The sequence below is a fragment of the Zootoca vivipara genome, chromosome 2 (genome assembly GCF_965207765.1).
Source record: "Zootoca vivipara chromosome 2, rZooViv2.hap1.1, whole genome shotgun sequence".
Classification (NCBI taxonomy): Eukaryota; Metazoa; Chordata; class Lepidosauria; order Squamata; family Lacertidae; genus Zootoca; species Zootoca vivipara.
This window is the reverse complement of record NC_142584.1, coordinates 52,973,979-52,997,166: the sequence shown is the minus strand read 5'-3', so window position 1 is coordinate 52,997,166 and position 23,188 is coordinate 52,973,979. Positions and strand designations below refer to the sequence as shown.

General features: G+C 43.9%; 3 protein-coding genes across 4 annotated transcripts in view; 1 reads left to right on the top strand and 2 right to left on the bottom strand.

The window, feature by feature from the left end:
• Positions 1 to 8,084, bottom strand: part of KIF3A (kinesin family member 3A) — a 29,305-nt gene extending 21,221 nt beyond the window's left edge. Inside the window, exons 1-5 of one of the 2 annotated variants that reach the window (XM_060271684.2) lie at positions 7,953 to 8,084; positions 4,313 to 4,586; positions 2,060 to 2,204; positions 1,298 to 1,382; positions 791 to 896 (exon numbers count right to left, since the gene is read on the bottom strand). In XM_060271684.2, the coding sequence (XP_060127667.1) occupies positions 791 to 896; positions 1,298 to 1,382; positions 2,060 to 2,204; positions 4,313 to 4,586; positions 7,953 to 7,958 (616 nt within the window). In that variant the 5' untranslated portion in view covers positions 7,959 to 8,084. Of the gene's footprint in view, positions 1 to 790; positions 897 to 1,297; positions 1,383 to 2,059; positions 2,205 to 4,312; positions 4,593 to 7,952 lie in introns of those variants that run through there. The other variant, XM_060271685.2, reaches the window with a different exon arrangement.
• A 2,843-nt stretch (positions 8,085 to 10,927) lies between these two features.
• CCNI2 (cyclin I family member 2) lies at positions 10,928 to 20,312 on the top strand. Its single transcript, XM_088663159.1, has 5 exons — positions 10,928 to 11,460; positions 15,852 to 16,004; positions 16,776 to 16,910; positions 18,072 to 18,146; positions 20,124 to 20,312. The coding sequence occupies exons 1-5, from the start codon at positions 11,374 to 11,376 to the stop codon at positions 20,310 to 20,312; spliced, it is 639 nt and encodes a 212-aa protein (XP_088519285.1). The 5' UTR covers positions 10,928 to 11,373.
• Positions 20,066 to 23,188, bottom strand: part of SEPTIN8 (septin 8) — an 83,860-nt gene continuing 80,737 nt past the window's right edge. Inside the window, exon 10 of the mRNA XM_088663158.1 lies at positions 20,066 to 21,798. Within this exon, the coding sequence (XP_088519284.1) occupies positions 21,633 to 21,798 (166 nt within the window). The 3' untranslated portion in view covers positions 20,066 to 21,632. The remainder of the gene's footprint in view (positions 21,799 to 23,188) is intronic.

The following is a 23,188-nucleotide window of genomic DNA, read 5'->3' as shown; positions in this document are numbered from 1 at the left end:
TCAAGTATCAAGAATCTGCATCCCAGTTGTCTTCAGTCTGGAGGCATTTTTTGCATAGGTAATGAAGAAAAATAAGCCAGCGTGAAACATTAGGAACTTTAGTGACATTTAATTGGTATTATGCAGCTTAGATTTCTTTCAGCTGGTTACCAACCAACCACATGCAGCAAATACATAATTTTTAAAGGTTTCAATTACCCATTCAGGTATTGCTTAATCTCGGGTGGCTGAACGCCACTTGTCCCTCTAAGAAGTTGGATGCTGACTGCTTGGGGGTCGCATAACTAGTTAGCATGCCAGAGTCTCGAGACTCTGGCATGCTAACTAGTTATGCGATCCCCGAGTGGTCAACGTCCAACTTTCATTCAGGTACTGTGTATTTTCCTAAATTGGCTGGCATGTCTCTTCTTTTCTACAAGAGCATAAGAGCTCAGCTGAAGAACCATGTAGTATAGTGATAAGATTTGAACCAAATCCTTCCTCAGTTATGAAACTAACTGAGTAGCCTCACCAGACTTAGGCAAGTCAACCTATCTCTCAATTTAACCTGTTGTATAGGGTAATTACAAAAATAAAAGCATCCACTGTGAACTACTGGGATAGTGGTTGGTACGCAAACTAATAATTTAGAAAAACTACAATAATTGGATGGTATCCAAATAACTCCTTCTGTCAGCCCAAGGATTTCTGATTGTGCAATGGAACTTGCAGGCCTGCCCACCTCAGAGACATAATGTGTCGACCACACATAATGGAGGCAAGAACGGCCAAGTGGCTATGTCCAACTTACGGTTTTTGTGACCAAGTGTCATAATTCTGTCCATGTCATCCGCATTGTTTACAACATAAGCTGAAAGATCTTTGATATAGACTCCCACATCAGGTCGTTCTTTAACCTATAAGACAAATCAGGCAGTCATTTTGGGAAAGCACCTAAAAACAGCCTTTAAAGAAATACTGCCCTGTGTCTCTCTGCTCACAGAAGACTCTCTGAGCGGAAGCTTCTGTGAATGGAAGGTGGAGGGGGGGGGAGGGAAGACAATTTTCACTTACTTTTCACCAAATAAATTCCAGAGGGTTAAGGAATTTTTGGAACACCATGAGAGAGGGTGAAGAAGAAAGTGAAAATTTGGAAAAAATAATTTCCTTCACTCTTTCATTCACAGAAGCTGTTGCTGGGGTGAAGAGTTTTCTGATGTGTGGAGTGACATTTGGATACAACACCTTGTATTTGCCCATTAGTAATTTTGTTACATGATTCCCTTTGCTCACTAGTTTAGAGGTTATTGGAGCTTACCTCCAGCCTCTGTGTCTGGTCCTTCCCCAGCAGGTCTCGCACTTCCTCGTTGTAGATTTCCAAGTAAGAGACTCTGACCAAAAACCTGAAGTTTAATGCACCCAGAAAAAAAGAACATATTCAGAATTAATTTGATCTTACAAGAAAATATACAAAACACCAGACTGATGTAAAACTAATAATGAAGGGATTTTATTTCAACCAGGAGGTTGGAGCATGTTTCCTGTAAGAAAATGTGAAAGCATTTTTGACTTTTGACTTTGGGGGACAAGATACAGCCAAAGTGGGAACATGATACAAGATTACAAAACAATGATGTCACACGGAGAGAGAAAAATAATCATCCTCACATTAGAATGTGACCATGTAATGAAATTGAGACACAGTAGATCCAGCACACACAAAGGCTATTTCTTTGTATAACACATACTGGAGAAATTTACTGCCACAGGATGTGGCCATGGCCAGTGGCTTTAGTAGGAAATCAGACAAATTCATGGAGGATGGTTTTGGGTAGACATAAAACCACTAATAGCTAAACTGGAACCTCCATGTTCATAAGTAATCCAAACCTTAGTCTAACCTAACACTCTAAACACCAGATGGAGGGGAAATGCAACAGACTGCCCTGATTGTGGGCTTCCAGGAAGCATTGAGCTGAGAATGTGTTGGAACAGGTTGCTGGATTAGTTTTGGCCATTGGCCTCACCCAGCACTGGTGTTTAAGGGTTTGGGGGTGAGGAAAGCAAGTAAGTGATTTACCTTGTATCACCTTCTGCCTTTGCAATGTGGCCAAAAATATGAGCAAAAGAATTTGGAATGATCCCCCTGAGTTCTGGAACAGCCCGGACACCTTCCATAGTAAATGTTTTCCCCGTTCCAGTTTGTCCATAAGCAAAAATGGTGCCTGCAATATAGGGCAGAGAAGTTGTTAATCCTTTCTTGGACACCACCAGCACTATTAAGATAATACAATGTAAATAGCAAGGGTTGGGTAACAAATAATACTAAATCATGGTTTAGCTTAGCACAACGTGCACTGGCCACAGTGAACCTAAGACTTAACACACTGCCACCTCCTTAGTTTTGCCTTCATTAAACCATCTCTTCATATTTCATTTAAACTGAGGATTGAAATTTAACATTACCTTTGGTCAGTTTCACTAGACTGGGGAAGAAAATTGTTACTTATCAAGAAAGCATGTATCACTAGGACAAGCACAGAAAGGGCTCCATGCAAGATCTCATCTCGTGGAGTTGCAATGATCATGAGAACGGTGATGAAGCAGCCCAGAACTACACAGGGGGACTTGTCAATGATCTCAGGGAAGCTGGGACCATAGTCACCATGAAAACAGTTGGTAACACACTACGCTGTGAAGGACTGAGATCTTGCAAAGCCCGCAAGGTCCCCTTCCTCAAGACAGCACATGTACAGGCCCATCTGCAGTCTGCCAATGCACATCTGAATGACCCAGAGGAGAACTGGTGAAAGTGTTGTGGTCAGATGAGACCTAAATCGAGCTCTTTGGCATCAACTCAACTCGCCGTGTTTGGAGAAGGAATGCTGCCTATGACCCCAAGAACACCACCCCCACCGTCAAACATGGTCGGGGGGACATATTATGCTTTGGGGTGTTTTTCTGCTAAGGGGACAGGACACCTTCACCGCATCTAAGGGACAATGGACAGGACCATGTATCGTCAAATCTTGGGTGAGCACCTCCTTCCCTTAGCCAGAGCATTGAAAATGGGTCAAGGATGGGTATTCCAGCATGACAATGACCCAAAACACACGGCCAAGGCAACAAAGGAGTGGCTCAAGAAGAAGCACATTAAGGTGCTGGAGTGGCCTAGCCAGTCTCCAGACCTTAATCCCATCGAAAATCTGTGGAGGGAGCTGAAGGTTCAAGTAGCTACACATCAGCCTCAAAATCTTACTGACTTGGAGAGGATCTGTAAAGAGGAGTGGGACAAAATACCTCCTGAGTTGTGTTCAAACCTGGTGGCCACCTACAAGAAACGTCTGACCTCTGTAATTGCCAACAAGGGTTTTACGCCACCAAGTACTAAGTCATCTTTTGCAAAGGGATCAAATACTAATTTCACTCATTATAATGCACATCAATCTCTGGCTTTTGTCTTCTGGGTTTCTGGGGTTTTTCCTGTTGTTATTCTGTCTCTCACATCTACAATAAACCTACCATTAAAATTATGGACTGGACATTTCTTTGTCAGAGGGCAAACAGGCAAATTTAGCAGGGGATCAAATACCTTTCCCCCCTCACTGTACATACATAATGTGAGAACAGGCCTATAACAGGAATTGGGGAAACAGCAAGTGAAAAGTCAGGGATGGTATCGTGTCCTGGCATGGACACAATATTAAACTATGGTTCAGTGATATGTCAATGAGCTTGCTAAAACTTTGACCTTGCCCATCTCTTCCTTTAATGCAGCTGTGAGAATATTAGTAGTTTTGTTTAAACTATGGCATATTGGACAAAGTTAGGACCTGTGTTTTATGATCCTGACTTTTTACTGTGAGCTGGATGCAGTTGCTGTTAACAGGAAGCAGACACTGCCAGTCTCCTCCTTGCAGCACCACTGAAAGAAGAAAGGGGAAAGAGGAGAGCAATAGAGCCCAAGGTCTGAACAGGCTGGTGGGTGTTGGTACTCCAACTGTATCTTGAAGGTACCATGCTGGCTATCCCTGGACACAAGTATTTCTCTAAACAAAAGTTTCCTCTGCAACAAGGAGAGGAAATCTACATGCTGTCTGATGAGGACCAGGTGTTGTTGATGATTATGTTAGCAATTAGAAAAACAGAGGCACTTTACAGAAGCAGAACACTTTATGAACAGTTGGCATTCTGTAATTAAGCAGAACAGTAGGTGCAAACAACACGGGATATTTGCAATTCTTAACAAAGCAAGGGTCAGCTCTAGAAGGATGTTTACTACAAAACGAAGTCCTTATATACCATCATTTTTATGCAACAAAGAAGCACTTACCATTATAACCTTCTAGAACAGAGTCAATAATTGGCCTTGCAGTTAAATTATAAACATCAAGTTGTTTGCTCTCTGGTCCAAAAACAGTATCAAATGTAAATGTCTTGGGAGGTTCATTGGAAGAATCTGTTTTATGGACAGTAATAGTGCCTCGCATTTCGTCGACATTAACTGCCATCTTGTAACACATTGCTTTCTCCCGTTCATTGAAAGGCCGGCAGCGAACAACCACCTTAACATTATCAGAATTGTCCGTCTTCTCGGATTTGTTAATCTACATAAAGAAAATACAGTAACCAATTATAATTCATGAAAGAAGCAAAGCTGTGAAGCAAAGAAGTGATCTGTAATCACCACCTACTAGATAACAACTACTTCTGATGGCAGAGAAACAGCATACTGTAACACTGAGCCCTCAAATTCAAGGCCCTTCAACTTTTTTGTGTGCCTTGGTACCCGCTCAAAATTTGTGGTTGCCTCTGCCCTGTGCCCAAAGTGGATGTGAGGAAAGGACTTGACCCTGACTTCACCACACCTTCAAAGGCCAGGGCTCTCCCATGCTTCCCATATCAGCTCTAAGCTTGGAGAAAGGTCTACAAGAAACTGAAAGATCGATCTCAGGACTGTAGTAGCTGGTTACAAACTGAACATGAGTCAGTAGTGTGATGCAGCTGCAAACAAGGCAAATGTGATTTTAAACTCCATTAATCGGTCCAACTTCATTTGGAATACTGTACCATGTCCAGTTCTGGGTGCCACGCTTAAAGAAGGGTACAAACTGAAATATGGGTTCAAAGCAAGGCAACAAAGATGGTCAAGAGGAAATACTGAACAACAAAGATGGTCTTATGAGGAAAAACTGAATGAACTGGGTATATTTAGCCTGGAAAAGAAAAGAAAAACTGAGGGGTAATATATAGTCTTCAAAGGGCTATCACACAGAAGAGGCAAATACTTGTTATCTGCTGCCACAGACACTAGCTCAAATGGGCTTATAGTTTTTTTAAAAAAATATTTTTATTCAAGTTGAACACTAGCAGAACTGCTTGAACAATTTGACATTAGCACCAATTACTCAGAATAGGGTTGGGGTCTTGCTTGCTGAAGGTTTTCAAGCAAGAGGCTGAACAGCAACTTGTTGGGGATGACCTAGTTCTGGATTTCTTGCAGCAAGGTTAGTGGTTGGACTAGATAGCCTACAACACTCCTTTCATTTCTACAATTCAAAGTCAGAGATGCATTTATACAAGGTGGTATATGGGCAATTCAAGCACCAACAGTACAATTCTAACTATATCTACTTAGACGTCAGTGCTATTGAATTCAATAGTGTTTACTCCCAGGTCAGTGGAGTTAAGACTAAAGCCTCAGCCTCCAAGTCATCCTCTGCCAAAATGTATTGTTTAAATTATTATTAATTGTATACTGCCCTATATGTGTTGATCTCAGATGGCTCACAACAAAAAAATTACAATATAAAAAACACAAAATGCATAATAAAAACAAAAACAACCCAACAATCCCCTCTTCAAAAGGACATCAGATGTCAACCAGCCAAAGGCCTGGTTCTCTTTATTACATATCTCAGAATCATAAATCTGAGCAAAGGCTAGGCAAATGGTTCTTCTATGAAAAGCAATAGTAGCTTTTGGCAAGGTTTTTCATCCACTCCTTAATATTTATCTATGTGCTTGCATCCACTTTGGTGGATGTCATCTGAAAGGGTCCTGCAAAATTCCCTGTGTGTGTGTGCATTTGTAAACCCTTTGACCACTCCTATTTATCAGCAGTCGAAACCCACACTCCACCCAAATGTTGCTAAATACAATTCACATCAGATCCAGTCACCATTGTTAGGATGGTGATAACTCCCATTGGATGATGGGGGATTAAAAGCCAGCAACATCTGGAGAGTCACAGTTTAACGTCACAGTTTAACCAATTTTGAGACAACTCTGATGGCTAGACTTTCACGCTAAATTGCCTAGGAAGTCTTGCTGTAGAAGATCATACACATTTAATAAAGTTGCTAGAGCTTTACAGAGGATGCATATGACTTCACAGCAAGGAAATCACAAACACATCAAAGAGCTTTTACTTAGACACAACAGAATGCATTAAAAAGCTCTGACTCAGCGGTAAGTTCACATACACATACATTGTGACATCTGTAACAACCGGGGGGAAATGTTGGTTTTGCTTCAAAAAAAAGCAAATGAACAGCATCAGTGAAAGTTCACAGCACTGAGGTAGGTATAAGGCATGATATTCTTATGCAAGCAAACATCTTTTGCAAGCAATATTAACATATGGCATACTAAGTCAACCTGAGGAGATTTCAATGACTTTTACAGGCTAAATTTGATTCCTGGGATTATCTTTTAAGTATATTTTACTTTTATTGTTGCAATCACATTTCCCATAAAACACTTATTCCACAGACATCCCCAACATACAAAACTGAGTCAGGGCTTAATTCAACACAGAACAACCTAGGTACCATGCACACAGTAGTAAATACCAAAACTTGTTCTGCCTTAAGGCTGAAGGCATTGACTGTGATCACCATATGACACCACACAATTTTATTGTGGATTTCATTTTGAAAGCTGCCTTTCAAGGGTCCCTGCCCAGTATGAGATATGCCCACAGCATCACAACAAATAATCACATGATTTTATTGTATATTTAAACATGGCCACAATCCGTGGAAACCTTGTTTCGAAAACTGCCTTCAGGGAAGGCCCTGCTCAGCGAGGTACATCTATCCACAGAGCATCACAACAAGTAATTGCATGATGATTTCATTCTGGATTTTCAATCGGCTTCATACTGCAGGGATCTCACTTTTGAGAGCTGCCTTCAGGGCCCAGGCCCAATGAACAGTATACATACATACATACATACATGGTTGGCATCCACCTGTCTTGAGAGACATCAATGATGTGAAGTCAAACAACTGCGTTAGTAGCACCTAAGCACCTATATTTGTGTGTGTACAGTGCTTTTTTCTTAAAAAATGTTTAGGGGTACTCTCATTTTGATTCAAGAAAATCACCATTTTATAGTTCGCATCGGGGAAAATAAATACAGTAAATGGACAAAAGTACAAAGATTCACAATATGTTCAGGGGTATGCGTCCCCCTAGGAAAAAAAAGCACTGTATATGAATGCATGTATATACAAACACACATACATATATATAATATTCACAACAGCCCACATGCTTTTACTGCGAATTTTCCAATCGGTTCTGTAGGTGGCTTTTTCTTTAAAAAAAAAACAGCTGCCATCAGTAAGGTAGATATTATACATAAGGTAGGTATTAATAGCATAGGTGAGGTAGATGTTATTGACTTCAGTAAGGTAGACATTATTAGCAGCAGCAGCAGCAGCAACACGTTTAATGCATGCGAAGGCGCCACCCCGGCCCATAAGCCTGCAGAACCGCCTGCCCCCCGCAGAAGCCCTGCAGCCCGTCGCCCTCCCGACCCGGCCCTTCACCCGCCGGCGCCCAGCCTCGCTCTCCGGCAGCGCCGCCCCTAGCAACGGACCCGCAGCGCGCAGGGAAGGAGGGAGGGCGGGGAAGGAGCCGAGGCGCCGGGCCGGGGAAGGGAAAGGGGGAGCTCGGTCTCTCACCGGCATCTTGCCTGCCTGCCTGCGCTGGACTCAGCGGGGCTGGAAGGGCTCCGGCCCGGGATTGCGGAGCGTTGAGGGAACAGGAGGCCGGTAGCAGCCCGTCCGCTTCGCTACAATAATGGTTAACACAATAGCCGGCCCCAGTGCGCCTGCGCCGACTGGATGACAGCGGGAGCAGCCCACCCTTCCCCGCTCCTCCCCGCCTCCGGTCCTCAGCCTGCGTCATGCAGAGGCCTGTCAGCCAATAAGGAAGCGGCCGCTCCGGCGCCCGGCGGCTATTGGAGTGGGAATGCGGCCAATGGGAGAAAAGGAAGGCAGAGAGGCGGTGGCGGCGGCGCACTACGCGGGAGACCAGGAGGAAAAGGGGCGTCAGGGAAGAGAATGTGTGGAGGCGCACGGGTCACGTTGTTGGGTCTCAATCTTCAAAGCTAGCAGGAACAGCTGAGCTATGGAAGCGGCCGAAAGTGCGCTCGAGTGCTGCGGAGAGGCATCCTACGCTGCTGTATTCCCTGCCTTCATTGCAGCCCCTGCCTTCGTTGCAATGTGCTCGACCTGCTCCGGATGGTGTCCGAAGCAGTTGGAGCAAAAACTTTCGGGGAAGGCGAGTATTTGAGCAACGTCCATCGCGTCAAATGGCGGGCAGGTGTTCTGTGCTGCTTGATTTGAAGCCACGTAGGGCTTGTAGGCACCGTGTAACTCGGAACTGTCTGTTGCTCCAGGGTCTTTCACAGCCCTACCTGGAGATGCCTGTGATTGAACCTTCTTGCAATGCATGTGTGCTGCTACCACTGAGAAGAAACCCCTTTCCGTGTGTGTGTGTGTGTGTGTGTGTGTGTGTGTGTGTGTAATCGGCTACCTACAACAATTGCCTTCCAAAACTCGCACCCTCACCCAGGTTTCATACTCCCAAACAGAGTTTGAACAGTGGATCCTGGTTGCGCACAACATGCTAAATGCATGACTTCAGTGAGAGTTGCACCCATTAATTGCCACATAACTTGTGAGAACTCAGGCTGCAATCCAGACCTCCCTCCACCAGCATGGCTTTGTGGAGTGGTGGAGTCACCCACTGCAGCGAGATTGCTGAGCCAGCACGAAGTTGGTGTGGAGGTTGGGCCAGATGCCATCATGCAATTAATAATAATAATAAATAATAATAATTCATTTGAAGATCACAGGGTGATTTACAATACAAGAACATATAGCATAATACAGTAACAAACAAAAACAATACCCCCCACTCACATATTATTCTTGCAAAAGCACTGCAATGGCAATGAGACCCATTTAGTCAGGATCTAATGCAATCTCTCACCTTCCCTGCCTCTGGAATGCTCCATTTCAGGGCTTTCTACTGAGTGCCACTGTTGGAACATGTGTGAGAAAATGAGAATGCTCTTGCATATGTGATGGCCTTAAGCGCTGCAACCCATTGCTATGGATCCAGGTAGAGTGCTACTTGACATATTCACAAGCTGCCTAACAAATATTCTTCATGCAGGTCTCATGCCCCATCTTGTTATTTGCATTTGGAACAAGAATCTTCACATGCTCAAAAAACATACTTCCAGCAGAAATATCCTGGCAATATGTGGGGCCATTTGTTCATGGAGAAGTTAATCACCAAATGAAAGTATTCTGGAATTTGGTGAAACCTGATTACGTCAAACAAACACCTGCTACCCCTTTAAGACTCCTAGTGGTCTGCACTACCGGGTAGATGTTCTGCACTCATGTTCTGCTTGGGGCTTCCCAAGATTGGCCACTGTGAGAACAGAATGCTGGACTTGATAGGCATTTGGTCCAATTCAGCAGCACTCTTGCTTATGCACTTGTTACTTTAGCTAATAAAGTAATTTTACAGTAGTAATCATCTTCTTATCTCTCACCCTTTAAACCCAAATACTGTACTGTATACCAAATTTTCTCAAGATTTGCATTTTCTTTATATATGATTCAAAAAAAAATTCTGGGAACACTTTGGGGACCCCACCCCCGAAAAAATAAAGTATGAACTTTTTGTTATTGACACAATAGTAGACTACACTAGTCGAAACAAAAAATTAAAAAAATTCCTTCCAGTAGCACCTTAGAGACCAACTAAGTTTGTCATAGGTATGAGCTTTCGTGTGCATGCACACTTCTTCAGATACACTGAAACAGAAGCCACCAGACCCTTATGTATAGTCAGAGGGTGGGAAGGGGTATTACTCAGAAGGGTGGTGGGAATGGGTGATTGGCTGATAGGAGTACATTTAATTGTTTGCCTGTAGAAAGGATTCCTATCTCGCCACCAGAATTGCAGTAGCCTATGAATAAGAACTCAGTCTTGGGCAAGTATGCCATTCCGATGAATTTTCATAGCGATTTGCTTAAGAACCTAGGAAGTGTCCTGCTAAATCAGACCAAAGGCCCATCTCGTCCAGCATCCTGTTCTCACACTGGCCAGCCCAGATGCCCCAGAGAAGCCTGCAATAAGGACCTGAGCACAAGAGTGCTTTCCCCACTTGAGGTTCCCAGCAACTAACATCCAGAGGCACGCTGCCTCCACCAGGGGAGGTAGAACATGGCCATTGCCCTCCATGAACTTGTCTTCTTTTAAAACCCTCCAAGTTGGTGGGTTTTGTGGGGAGCAAATTCCCTCTGTAAAGAAGTACTTTTGTTCATGGGGCTTTTGCTTAGCCCTGAGTTCTAGTCTCATGAGAGAGGGAGAAGAATTTGCCAGACCTTTTTTTGCCTTTTTTCTTTTTTTTTTCCTAGAGGAGAAAGAGATCACTGGGAGTTTTCTCTTCCAAGAACAGTCCAAACAAAGGCCATATTGTTACTGTTAGGGGCGGGCCAGCGACCCCCCCCCCAGGAGGCTGGGGCAGCAGAGGAGTCGATGCTCAGCTGTTGCTGGCGATCCTGCTCAAGAGTCAGCCAGGAGGCGCACGCGGGTTGAATCCGCCTGGCCCAGTGATCCCCACCCGCCCCCACCTTGGAGGTTCATGCACGGCGTCACGTCCTGAGCCAGGCAGCTCTCCCCGATCACCCCCCCCCCCACAAGACCCACCCGGCGGAAAGGCGCTGTCGCTGTGAGCAACCCCCAAGCCCAGAGGCGGAGCCTGCCGCGGTTTGAATCCGCCCACAAAGAAAGGACTCTCCCTGTCGTTTTGTTGCGCTTTCGGAGAGGGAGCCTTGCAAACGGCACATCAGCGAGCCAACAAAGATATTTTAAAGCTGCTTTATTATTATTGTATTATTATCATTATTTTCCACCCTGGGTTTAGAAGCAGGAGGACGCTGCTCCTTCCACCCGGACTTCTGGAACTTAGCAGGGCCCATTAACTTCACCAGCCGCAACTATGATCCGAGGAGGCGTCTCGTCCTCATCCTCTTCCCATCGGATCGAGCCTTTGCTTGCGACGCGGAGCCGAACAGCATGAGAGAAGCGCACCACCAGCGCCAAGGGCAGAGCCCCGCCGGAGCATCCGGAGCCTCGGACCCTTTGCCAGCCCCGGGCAGGGAGGTAAGCGCCCATCGGACCAGAAGGGAGGGGAAGGAAGAGGCTCGTTCTCTAGAGACCGACAGATGTGTACCCCGCCCCCCCTCTCCCGACTCGCGATCTGGGGCTGGCACTCTGGTAGGGCACCTCTAGCCATGTCGATCTCTTCCCCTGACTTTCGTTCGCCTGGAGTTTTGCTTCCCGAAAGTTGGGCACTTTTGTGTGTGTGTGTTTTGTTTTAAAGTGCCATCCAGTCATGTGATCCGAGCGTCGTCTGTTTTGTTTCCTTCCGTGAAAACGGAAGGAGGCCAGTCGTGTGGTTATCAGCCGTCTGTTTTCCTGCCTTTTTTGTTTTCCTGTCTCTCCTTTCCCTGTTGTGTAAGGCTGTTTTCTGAGGCTTTAGACAGGATGTGCCCGATGACAGTGCTACATGGAGGAGAACCAGTGTTTGTGGCCTTCCTTTTACTTAGGAAACGCATCCGTGTTTGTAGACAAAGGTTTCTAAATTATGAGAAGTGCAAACTTTTTGCAGTGGCGCACTCAAATGGGATTATCTCTTGGGGATGTTCATCCCGTACCCTTCAACGTAGTCACCTCTGACCACATCCACCTTTGCCTTTGGCCTTGCCCACAACTGGTTGCAGACCCTGAAAGTTGCTCATGAGGAAATGCAGCCTTCAGAAGGAAAAAGGTTCCTCACTAGGTTTCTGATCCTAGGACCTGTTAGCATCTAGGATCAGTTGCAAGCCTTTTATAGCCTGAGCAGTAAACCACTTCATGATATTATGCCAGGTGCATCCCCAAAGACGACAGCCATTAATTCTTCAGGCTGAGGAGGCTGGGACAACCTTGCTCTAACCTAATTTTCGAGTAACAAATTTGAGGATGGTAACAAATCTTTGAGTGCTTCTGATTTGTTGTTAAACTTAGGATTCTGTACTGTGGACTTGTTCGTACTTTATGTAGCACTCTGCATACATCAGCATTTGAACAATGTTTTTCAACAGCTGCAACAACCTCTGCTCCCTGCAACCTCTTGGACCTGTGTATTGGGCTAGTTCAGGCATAGGCAACCTTGGCTCTACAGATGTTTTGGAACTACAACTCTCATGATCCCTGACCAATGGCCCTGTTAGCTAGGGATCATGGGAGTTGTAGTTCCAAAACATCTGGAGAGCCAAGGTTGCCTATACCTGGGCTAGTTGTTTGTTTATTAATTTTGGGTCCAGTTTCATGCAGTGTGTTTAACCCCAGCACCTCAGTGTTCCAGAAACACAGGTTTCTGTTCAGAGACTGATTGTACAGTAGGAGAGAAATGCAGTACAAAACCTGGCAATTTAAGCCATCTTCAGGCATTCAGCTGAACATTGAAGGGCTCAAAATGTGAATGGGGGCCAATGCAAGCCTTGTCCCCAGTGTGAAAGTCTGAAAAGGGTTTCCAAGCATGTTCAGTTGAACACTCTTGGAACATCTCGACTGGGAGGATGTGGGAGGATTTGTAAGTGTGTTCAAATGAACATGATTACAAATTCACTACAGGTGTTCACACAAAATGCATGAAGACCGAGGTGTTGGAGATGGGGCTTGCCTGTAATTATAGGGATTCTACACACACACACCCCGAAAACTTTCCAATGCCAGTTAGAGTGGCTTAGAGAGTGAATGAAGCACTATAAAATTTCTTGCCCCACATTAGTGATTGCATTTGTGCCCCTGAATGTAATCCAGTGAAGAGAAATGCATATAAAATACCCCTTGGGCAAAATTACAGGGTTGTTTGTTTTTACATGAACAGGGCTTAAACCCTAATAATTATTAGAACTCATTTTGGTGATAGTCAACGAAACGGTTGTGCAAGCAATGTGATTTCCACTGTTTAGGGAAGTTTTTAATCTGTGATATTTCAATGTATTTTGATGTTTGTTGGAAGCCGCCCAGAGTGGCGGGGGAAACCCAGCCAGATGGGCGGGGTATAAATAAAATAAATAAATAAATAAATAAAATGCAACATAATTCTTCCATGCCCCAACCCCATATGTGTGCCATGCACTGTCCCCAAATCTTGTCCAAAAAGTTGAGGGCACATGAGGAGAGCGCGGAAAATCCTGTTGCACAATTATTTGCGTAGAGGTTGAAGGGATGGGCATGCGAGCATCTCCATCCCACCCCATCCAATCCCTCGCATTAGTGCATTTAGCATGAAGGTCTGAAGGGGAGTTCTAACGGGAAAATTGGAAGCTCTCCGTTGTTGAGAAGCCTGGTCAGGAGCCCAACAACCTCTGTATGAGTTAACACCATTTCTAGTCACACCTCAAATCAAATAGTCGCAGGGATCCTCTAGCACTGAAAATGCAGTGTTGTACAAATGGACTCCAGTCCATTCTCATACAAGTCTGTGCCATTCATAATGCTTCATCCCATCTCTTTAGCTGTCCGCAGGCCTTTCTCCTGTGGACACCCTCACCAGCTCGTTCCTCTTCTATCTTTTGAGGGAAGGGGAAACATACCTTGTCTTTGTTGTCTCCTGATCCAGAACTTGCATAGTCAGGTAGGGTACCATAGGGCATGTGACTCTGTGTGTGAGGTAATCACTGCTTGTTTGTCCGTTTTCATCTGTCTAGACAAAAAGTTGCAGAGCTGTTGTTTTGAGGGGAGTTCTGACATGTGCGACATCATCTGGTCTCTCATTATCTTGTTGGTTTAGAATTTAATAGGAAAAGGTGCCCCCTGCGTGTATACATTAGAATTTCACAAGGGGAGGAGAAAAAATCCTAGAAGATGTGGCTTGATCAGATAATTAAACACACTACCACAGGTCAGTTCTCACCCATCCAGGATAGCTGCTAAATCAGTTTGAGTGACAGACATCCAACATGATTTTGTACACTTAGCCTCCTTTGTCATCATTTCAAATTTTTGTTCTTTGCATGTTTGAATGTACATTCATAATGTTGTGTGTGCCAGATATGGGTCATTATTTCAGATGTGTTATCCAATCTTGATTAACGCCATGGCAGTCATTCTGAGGTGTCAGATTTCTGAGATGTCTGACATTTGCATTGAACCATGTTTACCATTCTGGCCAGTTCCCAAATTGGCATGCAAGATTGGGGTGTGGTTTGCCTAGGGAATGCATGTCAGTTTGTATGTGTGTGCACATGTAAAAACAAATGTACTGAAATCAAAGTGATAGAGAAGCACAAGTTCACAGGCATTTATCGTTCACACATGAGATTTAATTTTCTTCCATAGTGCTTCATATACAGTCATACCTCGGTTTAAGTACGCTTCGGTTTGAGTACTTTCAGTTTACGTACTCCATGGACCCGCCTGGAACGGATCAATCCACTTTCCATTACTTTCAATGGGAAAGTTCGCTTCAGGATAAGTACACTTCAGGTTAAGTACAGACTTCCGGAACCAATTGTGTACTTAAACTGAGGTACCACTGTACATAATCCTAAAACCATTCTCTGAAGATTTAGTTTGCTCAGGGTTTTGTTTGTTTGTTTTTTAAGAACAAATGCCTTTGCCTCTATGGCAGGTGCTCACAAAATGATTCTGCTTTTCGTTTTTGTGTGCTTTTTCTGTTTTAAGTATTGCCTTATTTATTGCTTTTATTACATTTCTGTAATCCGCTCTGGGATCATGCTAGTGTTGAAGGTGCAAGATAAAAAATACATAAGTCGTGGGTCTCCCTAACCAAAGAAGAGATTTGAAGTTCTCCCTGCAATAGGGGGAAAGTGTGTTGGTTGGCTGTGTTTCCCTGTGTGTCTGAGCCAATAAACATTATGATTGGTACCCCATAAATGCTGTTTTAAATGGCAAGCTCTCTATCTGCCGCAGCTCCCTGTGTGAACAGAGCACTTCTCTCCATGTCACCACTCCTGTTTGTGGGAGTGGCTTTGTGGTGACACATAGAGGAAATGGCCCATTTTGGAGTCTGAGCTGCTAAATCTACACAGCTTGACACAAGGAAATAGTTTCATGTGAAGTAATTTAAAATACCTTCCTTATAGTGGGTGTATCACATTCTTTGGTCCCCACCAAAGACAGGCTCATCCAGGAAGCATGAAAAGTGAAGGTTAAAAAGAGGCCAGAACAGCTAGGTGGTGATTAAATATTTTTTAAAAAGAGTAGCCTTCTGTTCAGTTGCTTAATCATGGCACATTGCATTTGAGGTCAGAACTAGCCAGAATTATTAGTCACCATGACTAGTAGGTATAGTGACCTGTCTAAATAAGATTTTCTGCCTGCCAAGAGTTTGGTCATCCTAACACACCTGTAATGTACATGGCAAAATGGTTTTTAGAGCCTCAGCTTATATAGTCTACATGCAGACCCATTTACACACGACTGTAGTTCTGTAAGAAATAATACTAACAGTTTTATTTTGTTTTCTGGTTGTAAGGTAGTGCTTCGTCACCAGGAAGCAGGTCTATTCAGTAACCGCTATGAAGTGCACAGGACCTCCGGAGAGCCAGAAACTTGCCTTGGCAATGGAGCATGCTCTAGCAAGAGAGACAGAGACTTGGAAGGTGCCACTCTTCCATGGTTTCACACTGAAGGTATGCTCTTCATTAAAAGGACTGTGATTCATGAAGCTGGAGAGCCACATGGCATGTATTTTTCAACCTTTGACTGGTAATTTCATTAGATTGACAAGCTTATTTAGTCAGTTTGAGTGGGGTAGAGGGATAAAGAAGAGTTCCTCAAAAACTGATTATAATTCCTTCATATGAAATGAATATGAATTGGTTTGCTTTAGTGGGTGGGGAACCAGTCCCATCACATTCACCCAGTCTACCACCATGCACTTTGTATTATACAGGTGGGCATTTTGTAGTCTGGGGTGCATTTAGTGATTTTTACTTAGCAACAGAATCCTTCTGAACAAGTAAAAAGACTGAGCCTGGGTAAAAACAAAGAGCTCTGTTCTCATGTTCAGTAGCTGCACCTGTGAACCATCCTCTTGGGTAAGAGACTGTTTGTCTTTAACAAAAACTCTTCCACCTAGACCAGGCATCCCCAAACTTTGGCCCTCCAGATGTTTTGGCCTACAACTCCCATGATCTCTACCTAACAGGACCAGTGGTCGGGGAAGATGGAAATTGTAGTCCACAACATCTGGAGGGCCGAAGTTTGGGGATGCCTGACCTAGACATTAATAACCAATCCTGATTACAGTGAGCAGTGAGACGCTAGAGCAAAATCTCTGTTGTGTGTGCCTAAAAACATTTGGAATATATTTCTAGCCTCGCTCTCAGCTATGTACTTTAAACTCCAGCAGATACCAAATTATTGTGTTTGTTTTAACCAACCCCATTATTCCATTTTAGGGCACGGACATATCTCCGTTTTATTACCAGAAAGCCATTTTGTGGATCAGGGAATTGAGTTCGCTCTTTCAGTTTTGCTCCGAAACATTTGCTCTGGCTGTCAGCTTTTTTAACCGGTTGTTGGCATCAGTGAAGGTAAAGAGCTTCGGCCTCACCCTATTCCTTTTATTATCAATGGAAAACATAATGGGGATTTCACTGGGCTGCAGCATGCACACATCTAATATTAGAGAGTTGGATCCAGATGTGCAGTGCAGTCCTATTGGTACCCCATGAAGGCTGCTTTAAATTGTAAGCGCCAAGTGTGACCAGACCTTCTCCATCAATGTTAGCATGAGCCAGGGCTGAAACACAGACAAGTGCTTTGCTTAAAATGAAAATAAAGGGAATATATGAAATGGGTACATTCTGCATGAATAACACTGATCTCGCTTCCCTGCCCTAATTCCGATACTTAAAAAAGCAGTGGCTGTTAAACATTTCATGCCAGGCCCTTCTGTCTTGTATTAATTACTTGAAGTGATTCCATCATAGACCATATATAGTCTGGGTCTGGGATCTGTTACGGAGCCCTGAACACTCAATGAAAGGGACGCTCGACAAAGCGCCGCTCTGCGCATGTGCGAAGCACGATTTAGCGCTTCTGCGTGTGCGCGAGCGGCAAGCCTGAAAGTAACCCGTTCCGGTATTTCCGGGTTTGCCACAGACATTGGACGAAATGACCCTAAATGGGGCGCACTCAAAACGAGGTACCACTGTATAGCATTATAGAGTTGTTGTTGTTGTTTAGTCATTTAGTTGTGACTCTTCGTGACCCCATGGACCAGAGCACGCCAGGCACTCCTGTCTTCCACTGCCTCCTGCAGTTTGGTCAGACTCATGTTCGTAGCTTCGAGAACACTGTCCAACCATCTCGTCCTCTGTCGTCCCCTTCTCCTAGTGCCCTCAATCTTTCCCAACATCAGGGTCTTTTCCAGGGAGTCTTCTCTTCTCATGAGCCTCAGCTCAGTATTGGAGCCTCAGCTTCAGGATCTGTCCTTCCAGCGAGCACTCAGGGCTGATTTCCTTCAGAATGGATAGGTTTGAAGAGTACTTTAAAGAGTACTGCTGCTAAATTGCCACGTACCAGTTACTCAGATAGACTCATACTACTGCTTGGTGCACCACAGTGGGCCAACTTAGAAGTATGAATATGTATATATATCAATATAGTTTTCAATAGTTACTTTCCCAGTTGGGTATTTTTCCTCCATTCTTTTTCTTTTTATAAAAAACTTCTACCCTTCTCTCTTTCAGGCACAGTTAAAATACCTCCAATGCATTGCCACAGCTTGCCTGGTTCTCGCAGCAAAACTAAATGAGGAAGATGAGGTGTGTATGTTTTAAATGTGGCAACCTAAGAGAAGGATTTGTCTTACGTTAAAGTGACATGTACAGGATCTTCACAGACACACATCCTTTTTTATGTATGTGTATAGTTGGAATGGCTCAAGCCACTGTGAAAGTCTATGGGCAACCTGTGTCACAGGGAGCCTGTCTGTCCCAATAGGCTACCTGTCAGTTTTAAACCCATTATGAATGCTTATTTCAATGTATCAGGTGTGTAAAGGTTACAGTGACATTGTTGGATGTTCAGCAGCAAAGCTACTGTAGAACATCTAGGTAAGTCACTCTCAGACTCGCCTTAGTCTGCTTGGATCATACACTCTCCGTTTTTCAGTTTCCTGTCTCGTTGCTATGCTGCAGCTATTGATGCGTGGTGGTTGCCGATGCAATCATACTGATCCATGCTTCGATGACCACATGGTATCGTGGACAAGCTTGCAAACAGTGCACCAAGTTGCAATTGAAGGCTTGGATCCACGCTACCTGAAAGATCGCATTTCCCTGTGGAAACCTGCTGAGGTGCTAAAATGAGCACCTTCCTTTAGTCCCATCAACATCAGAAGCATGGTTGGTGGTGACATGAGACAGAGCCTTTTTTGTGACTGCACCTGTTTTGTGGGATTCACTCCCAAGAGAGGTTAGATTGGCTCCTCCTTTGTTATCCTTCCACTGTCAAGCTGAGACCTTCCTATTCAGACAGGCCTTAGTTTTCAGAGTGCTTATCTCTGTTTCCCTCACTGCTTTCCCCAGGAAACAAACAAAAAACAAAGAAAATTATTTTTTAAAAAATTAACAGAATGGATACCCTACTGTAATACCAAAGCGTTTTCCTTCAAAAATATGTTCATTAACAACCCCCCACCCATGGCTGCCAAGTACCCCGTTTTCCCCAGGAAACCCCCGTTTTTACTTACCTTTTCCCGGTGGTCCCCCGTATCACTTCGTCTCCCGTTTTTCTCCGTTATTTTCTCCTGCCACCGGCCATTTTTTTTCTTTCTGATTTGCCCTTCTATGGGCACCAAAAATGGCCGCCGCCGGCTTCAAAAGGTGCATCTACGCATGTCCAGAAGTGCATAGACGTGACTTCCGGTGTCGGCGGCCATTTTTGGTGCCCATAGATGGGTGGAGCGACACCGGAAGTTGTGTCGACGCACTTCCTGACATGCATAGAAGCGACTTTCGAAGCTGGCGGCGGCCATTTTTGGTGCCCATAGAAGGGCAAAACGACACCGGATGTTACGTCAACGCAACTTCCGGTGTCACACGGCTGCCGGTCCCGGATTCTGCAGTCCGGGACTTGGAAGGTAAGCCCCCACCAAACCCTTATATTTATGTAACTATACATATATAAAATTACTGAGTACTCAGGCAGGTCTCTTACTGTGATTCTGGCGTGCCAAATTTTTTTGTGTGACTTGTTCAAGACACCCCCCACCCCAAGCACAATCCTTTTTAAAAAGCAGGGGCACATTCACTGTCCACTTCATCCTCACCTACTTTGACATGTGGACCTCAGAGAGTTGACCATGGATCAATGTGGCCCTTAAAGTCCCCCTCTCTGGCTTTAAGGTGAGTACTCTAGAAGTGAAGATGAATATGCAATAAAGATAGACAAATCGGAAGAGAAAAAAAACCTTGAAGAATCCAGCCATTGTTTCAGAACCCCCAAAAAAGTTGAAGGCAAGTGGTTTTCATACATCCTCAAGATGCATGATCAGTGGAATTAGTCTTATGCATACATAAGGGAACTCACAAGGGCGGGGAATTACTTTTATTAAAATCTGAGAACATGGTGCTATAATGGGATTATTTCAAGGACCTCTTGGTTTTTATCCCAAATAGGGTAGATGAGTAGGCTTCATTTCATTTATGTGATAATAGCGGACACACCACACCATACAAAATTTCATAGGAATTTGGGCTTCTTTTATTATTATTATTTTTCCTTTTGTTTTAAAACAGATAATACCATCGGTAAAGAAGCTTGCAGTGCAGAGTGGTTGTAAATGTTCTCCAGCTGAGATTGTGAGAATGGAAAGAATTATACTCAATAAACTTCACTGGGATCTTTACACAGCAACATCAATCGATTTCTTAAACATTGTAAGCACTAGACATTTTTTTCTTTTTCTTTTTCTTGCAAAAGGCTAAACTAGGGATGTTGTTTTTGCCAAATAAGACTAGAAAACAGCAATGGTGCACATCCATTCCCTTCTAGTTAGCCTCACAGACCACTCATTCTTAACTATCTGCAAATCTTTTGAAGTGAATTACTGTTCAAGATATTGAAATTCCATCTGAACACCCAACTATTCCAAAAGTTTGATTTACAAACAATGTAGACTCCCATTTTGAAAGGACAACTAATAATTGACTTTTAAAAAGAGCTCGTACTGTACCACTAGAGATTTGTCCCGTTTGTTTTAAATATACACTGCAAAAATATTTCTAACTATCTGCACTCTCAATACTGTACATAAAAAGCTTTCAGAGTTTTTGCTACATTTCACAAATGGGGCATCTCAGATCAGCTTTTCTTTGCTCCTCACCCTGCATAAAAACGTTTGACCCTCATTTTTAGGCAAATTAGATCATTCTGATCTGGCACTTAAGTCACATCTTATTTGCTAAACGTTTTCCAGAAGAAAACTCCCCGTTAAGAAGTTACCATGTGCTATAGTAAGGCAAAAGTCATGTGATAATGTCTCTCAGAGTTCATCTCTTCACAGCATGGGTGGGTGACCTGTGACTCTCTTAATGTGGCTGGACCCCAGCTCCCATCAGCCCCATTGAGCCTGGCCAGCGGTCAGAAGTGACAGGAGTTACAGTCCAGGAGTATCTGGAGAGCTGCAGAGTCCCCATCCCTTCTTTATAGCAAAGGGTGGATTCCTATGTCATCCTGGCATTAGGATTGTTTGGGGGGGGGGAAATGTCTGATCAGAACCAGGATGATGAGATGGTATTAGTTCTGCTTCCAAGCATCATTGGTTGTGTTCTCTCTCTCTCTCTCCTGTTTGCTGGCTTGAATTATCACTGCTACTCAGTTATACAAACGAGAAGTCAAAACCTTCTGAATTGACAATTGCGAACAATGCAACGAATTCAGAATTAAGTTACATTCAAGTAGAAGCTTCGACATTTCAATATTTGGCAAATACGACACAAATGGTAACAGCAGGACAAAAATAATAATAATAACAAAACTTTATAAGAGGTTTCCTGCCATGAATAAGGATTAGTTTGCACTTCTGGTCAATGACATATGAAAACGTACAAAGTTCACAGTTGACCTCAGTTCTGTTTTTTTATATATACGTATATATATAAATAAATATAAATAAATAAATAAATGTGCATGTGTGTGCTTATATATATGTGTGTATGTGTGTGATATAAATGTTTTCTCTTCTCTCTCTCCAAGTTCCATGCCATGGTGATGTCCAAGTGGCCCCATCTACTAAATGGGCTGCCTCAGAGGAATCCTTCCCGCCATGCCGCATTCTTGACCAAGCAGCTACAGCACTGTATGGCATGCCACCAAGTATTGCAGTTTAAGGGCTCCACATTGGCTTTGGTGATCATCACCTTAGAGTTGGAGAGGCTGACTCCTGACTGGTTTCCTGCAATTACTGATCTGCTAAAAAAAGCACAGGTAGGAGTCAAACTGCCTCTGCGGCACAAACCGGAGGCCAGCACAAAGACTGAAATAAAGAAAAATGGGGGGGGGGGACTTCACAAATACTTTAAAGCCATTTAATGTACGTTTTTTCATGTACTTCTCAGGAGTGCTGGTGGGTCTTTTGTTAGGATGCATTCCCCCCCCCCCCCGCTGGATGCAAAATTCCACGTTAGTGTAATGAAAGTTAGGGTCTGGATGAAGGGCAGCCATACCAAGCCCATTATTGGATTATGCGATGCCATGACATTGTGCTTAATTTGGGTCACGCTTTCAAGAGATTCTCTGTTCTAAACAATAGAGCATCACCACTGTTCTCATTCTGACAATTTGTCACACCCCAAACTTTAAAAGCTCACATGGCCTCATGATGGTTGGCCCATTATACCAGAAGGAGCATCTCTATCCCCATCGTTCAGCCCAGACACAGAGATCCAGATCCGAGGGCCTTCTGGTAGTTCCCGCATTGCAAGAAGTGAGGTTACAGGGAACCAGGCAGAGGGCCTTCTCAGTAGTGGTGCCTGCCCTGTGGAATGCCCTCCCACCAGATGTCAAGGAAATAAACATCTATCTGACTTTTAGAAGACATCTGAAGCCAGCCCTGTACATATAGGTTTTTTAAAAAAACGTTTTGAGGTTTTAATACTTTGTTGGAAGCTTTCCAGAGTGGCTGGGGCAACCCAGTCAAATGGGCGGCATATAAATAATAAAATTATATTATTATTATTATTATCTCCAGTTCCCCAAGACAAGCTCTAAATGAGGATCTAGAGAATTCAAGAGTAATTAAGTTTGGCACTAGGCACCAATGTAATCCTGCTGTGAACAAGGGGGGGCAGAGTAGTCCCAAGTGTTCTGAATGAAAGCACTATAAAACCACCCTGGGGTAGGTGAGGAACAATACAGCATAGAACTTTGAGCCTTGCTTTACTCTCCAGTTCCTTGTCCTACTGTACTAATCTCTAGGGGAGAGACCAGGTGTAACTCTGGCTTTTCTGCCGCAGCAACTTTTCCCTGCCCCCTTCAAGCTCTATAGTAACTATTAGGGGATATTTCTGTGGCAAGAGTCAAATTTCAATGATCTGAGTGGAGTTACCATGTGACTCTTGTAACAACTTCCAGAACTTTAGGGACTCCACTGGCACAATGCCATATGTAGGTTCCTGTGCAACAGTAAGTCATGTGCTGGGTTCAAACACACCATTAATCAATGGCTTATGTTAACTATAGTTTGAGCAAACAGTGGTTTTGAGCAGCTTGTCTGCTTTTGTTTTCCCATCTGCTCAGGACTTGCTTCATAAGTGCTTCAGTCTGTGGTGCATCAGCTTACAGCAATGGCTCTTTGTGCTTT

Coding starts and splice junctions, on each gene's coding strand:
- CCNI2 (XM_088663159.1), top strand. CDS start 11,374: ATGAGAGAAGCGCACCACCAGCGCCAAGGGCAGAGCCCCGCCGGAGCA. Junction 11,461..15,851: donor TGCCAGCCCCGGGCAGGGAG/GTAAGCGCCCAT, acceptor GTTGTAAGGTAG/TGCTTCGTCACCAGGAAGCA. Junction 16,005..16,775: donor TCCATGGTTTCACACTGAAG/GTATGCTCTTCA, acceptor ATTCCATTTTAG/GGCACGGACATATCTCCGTT.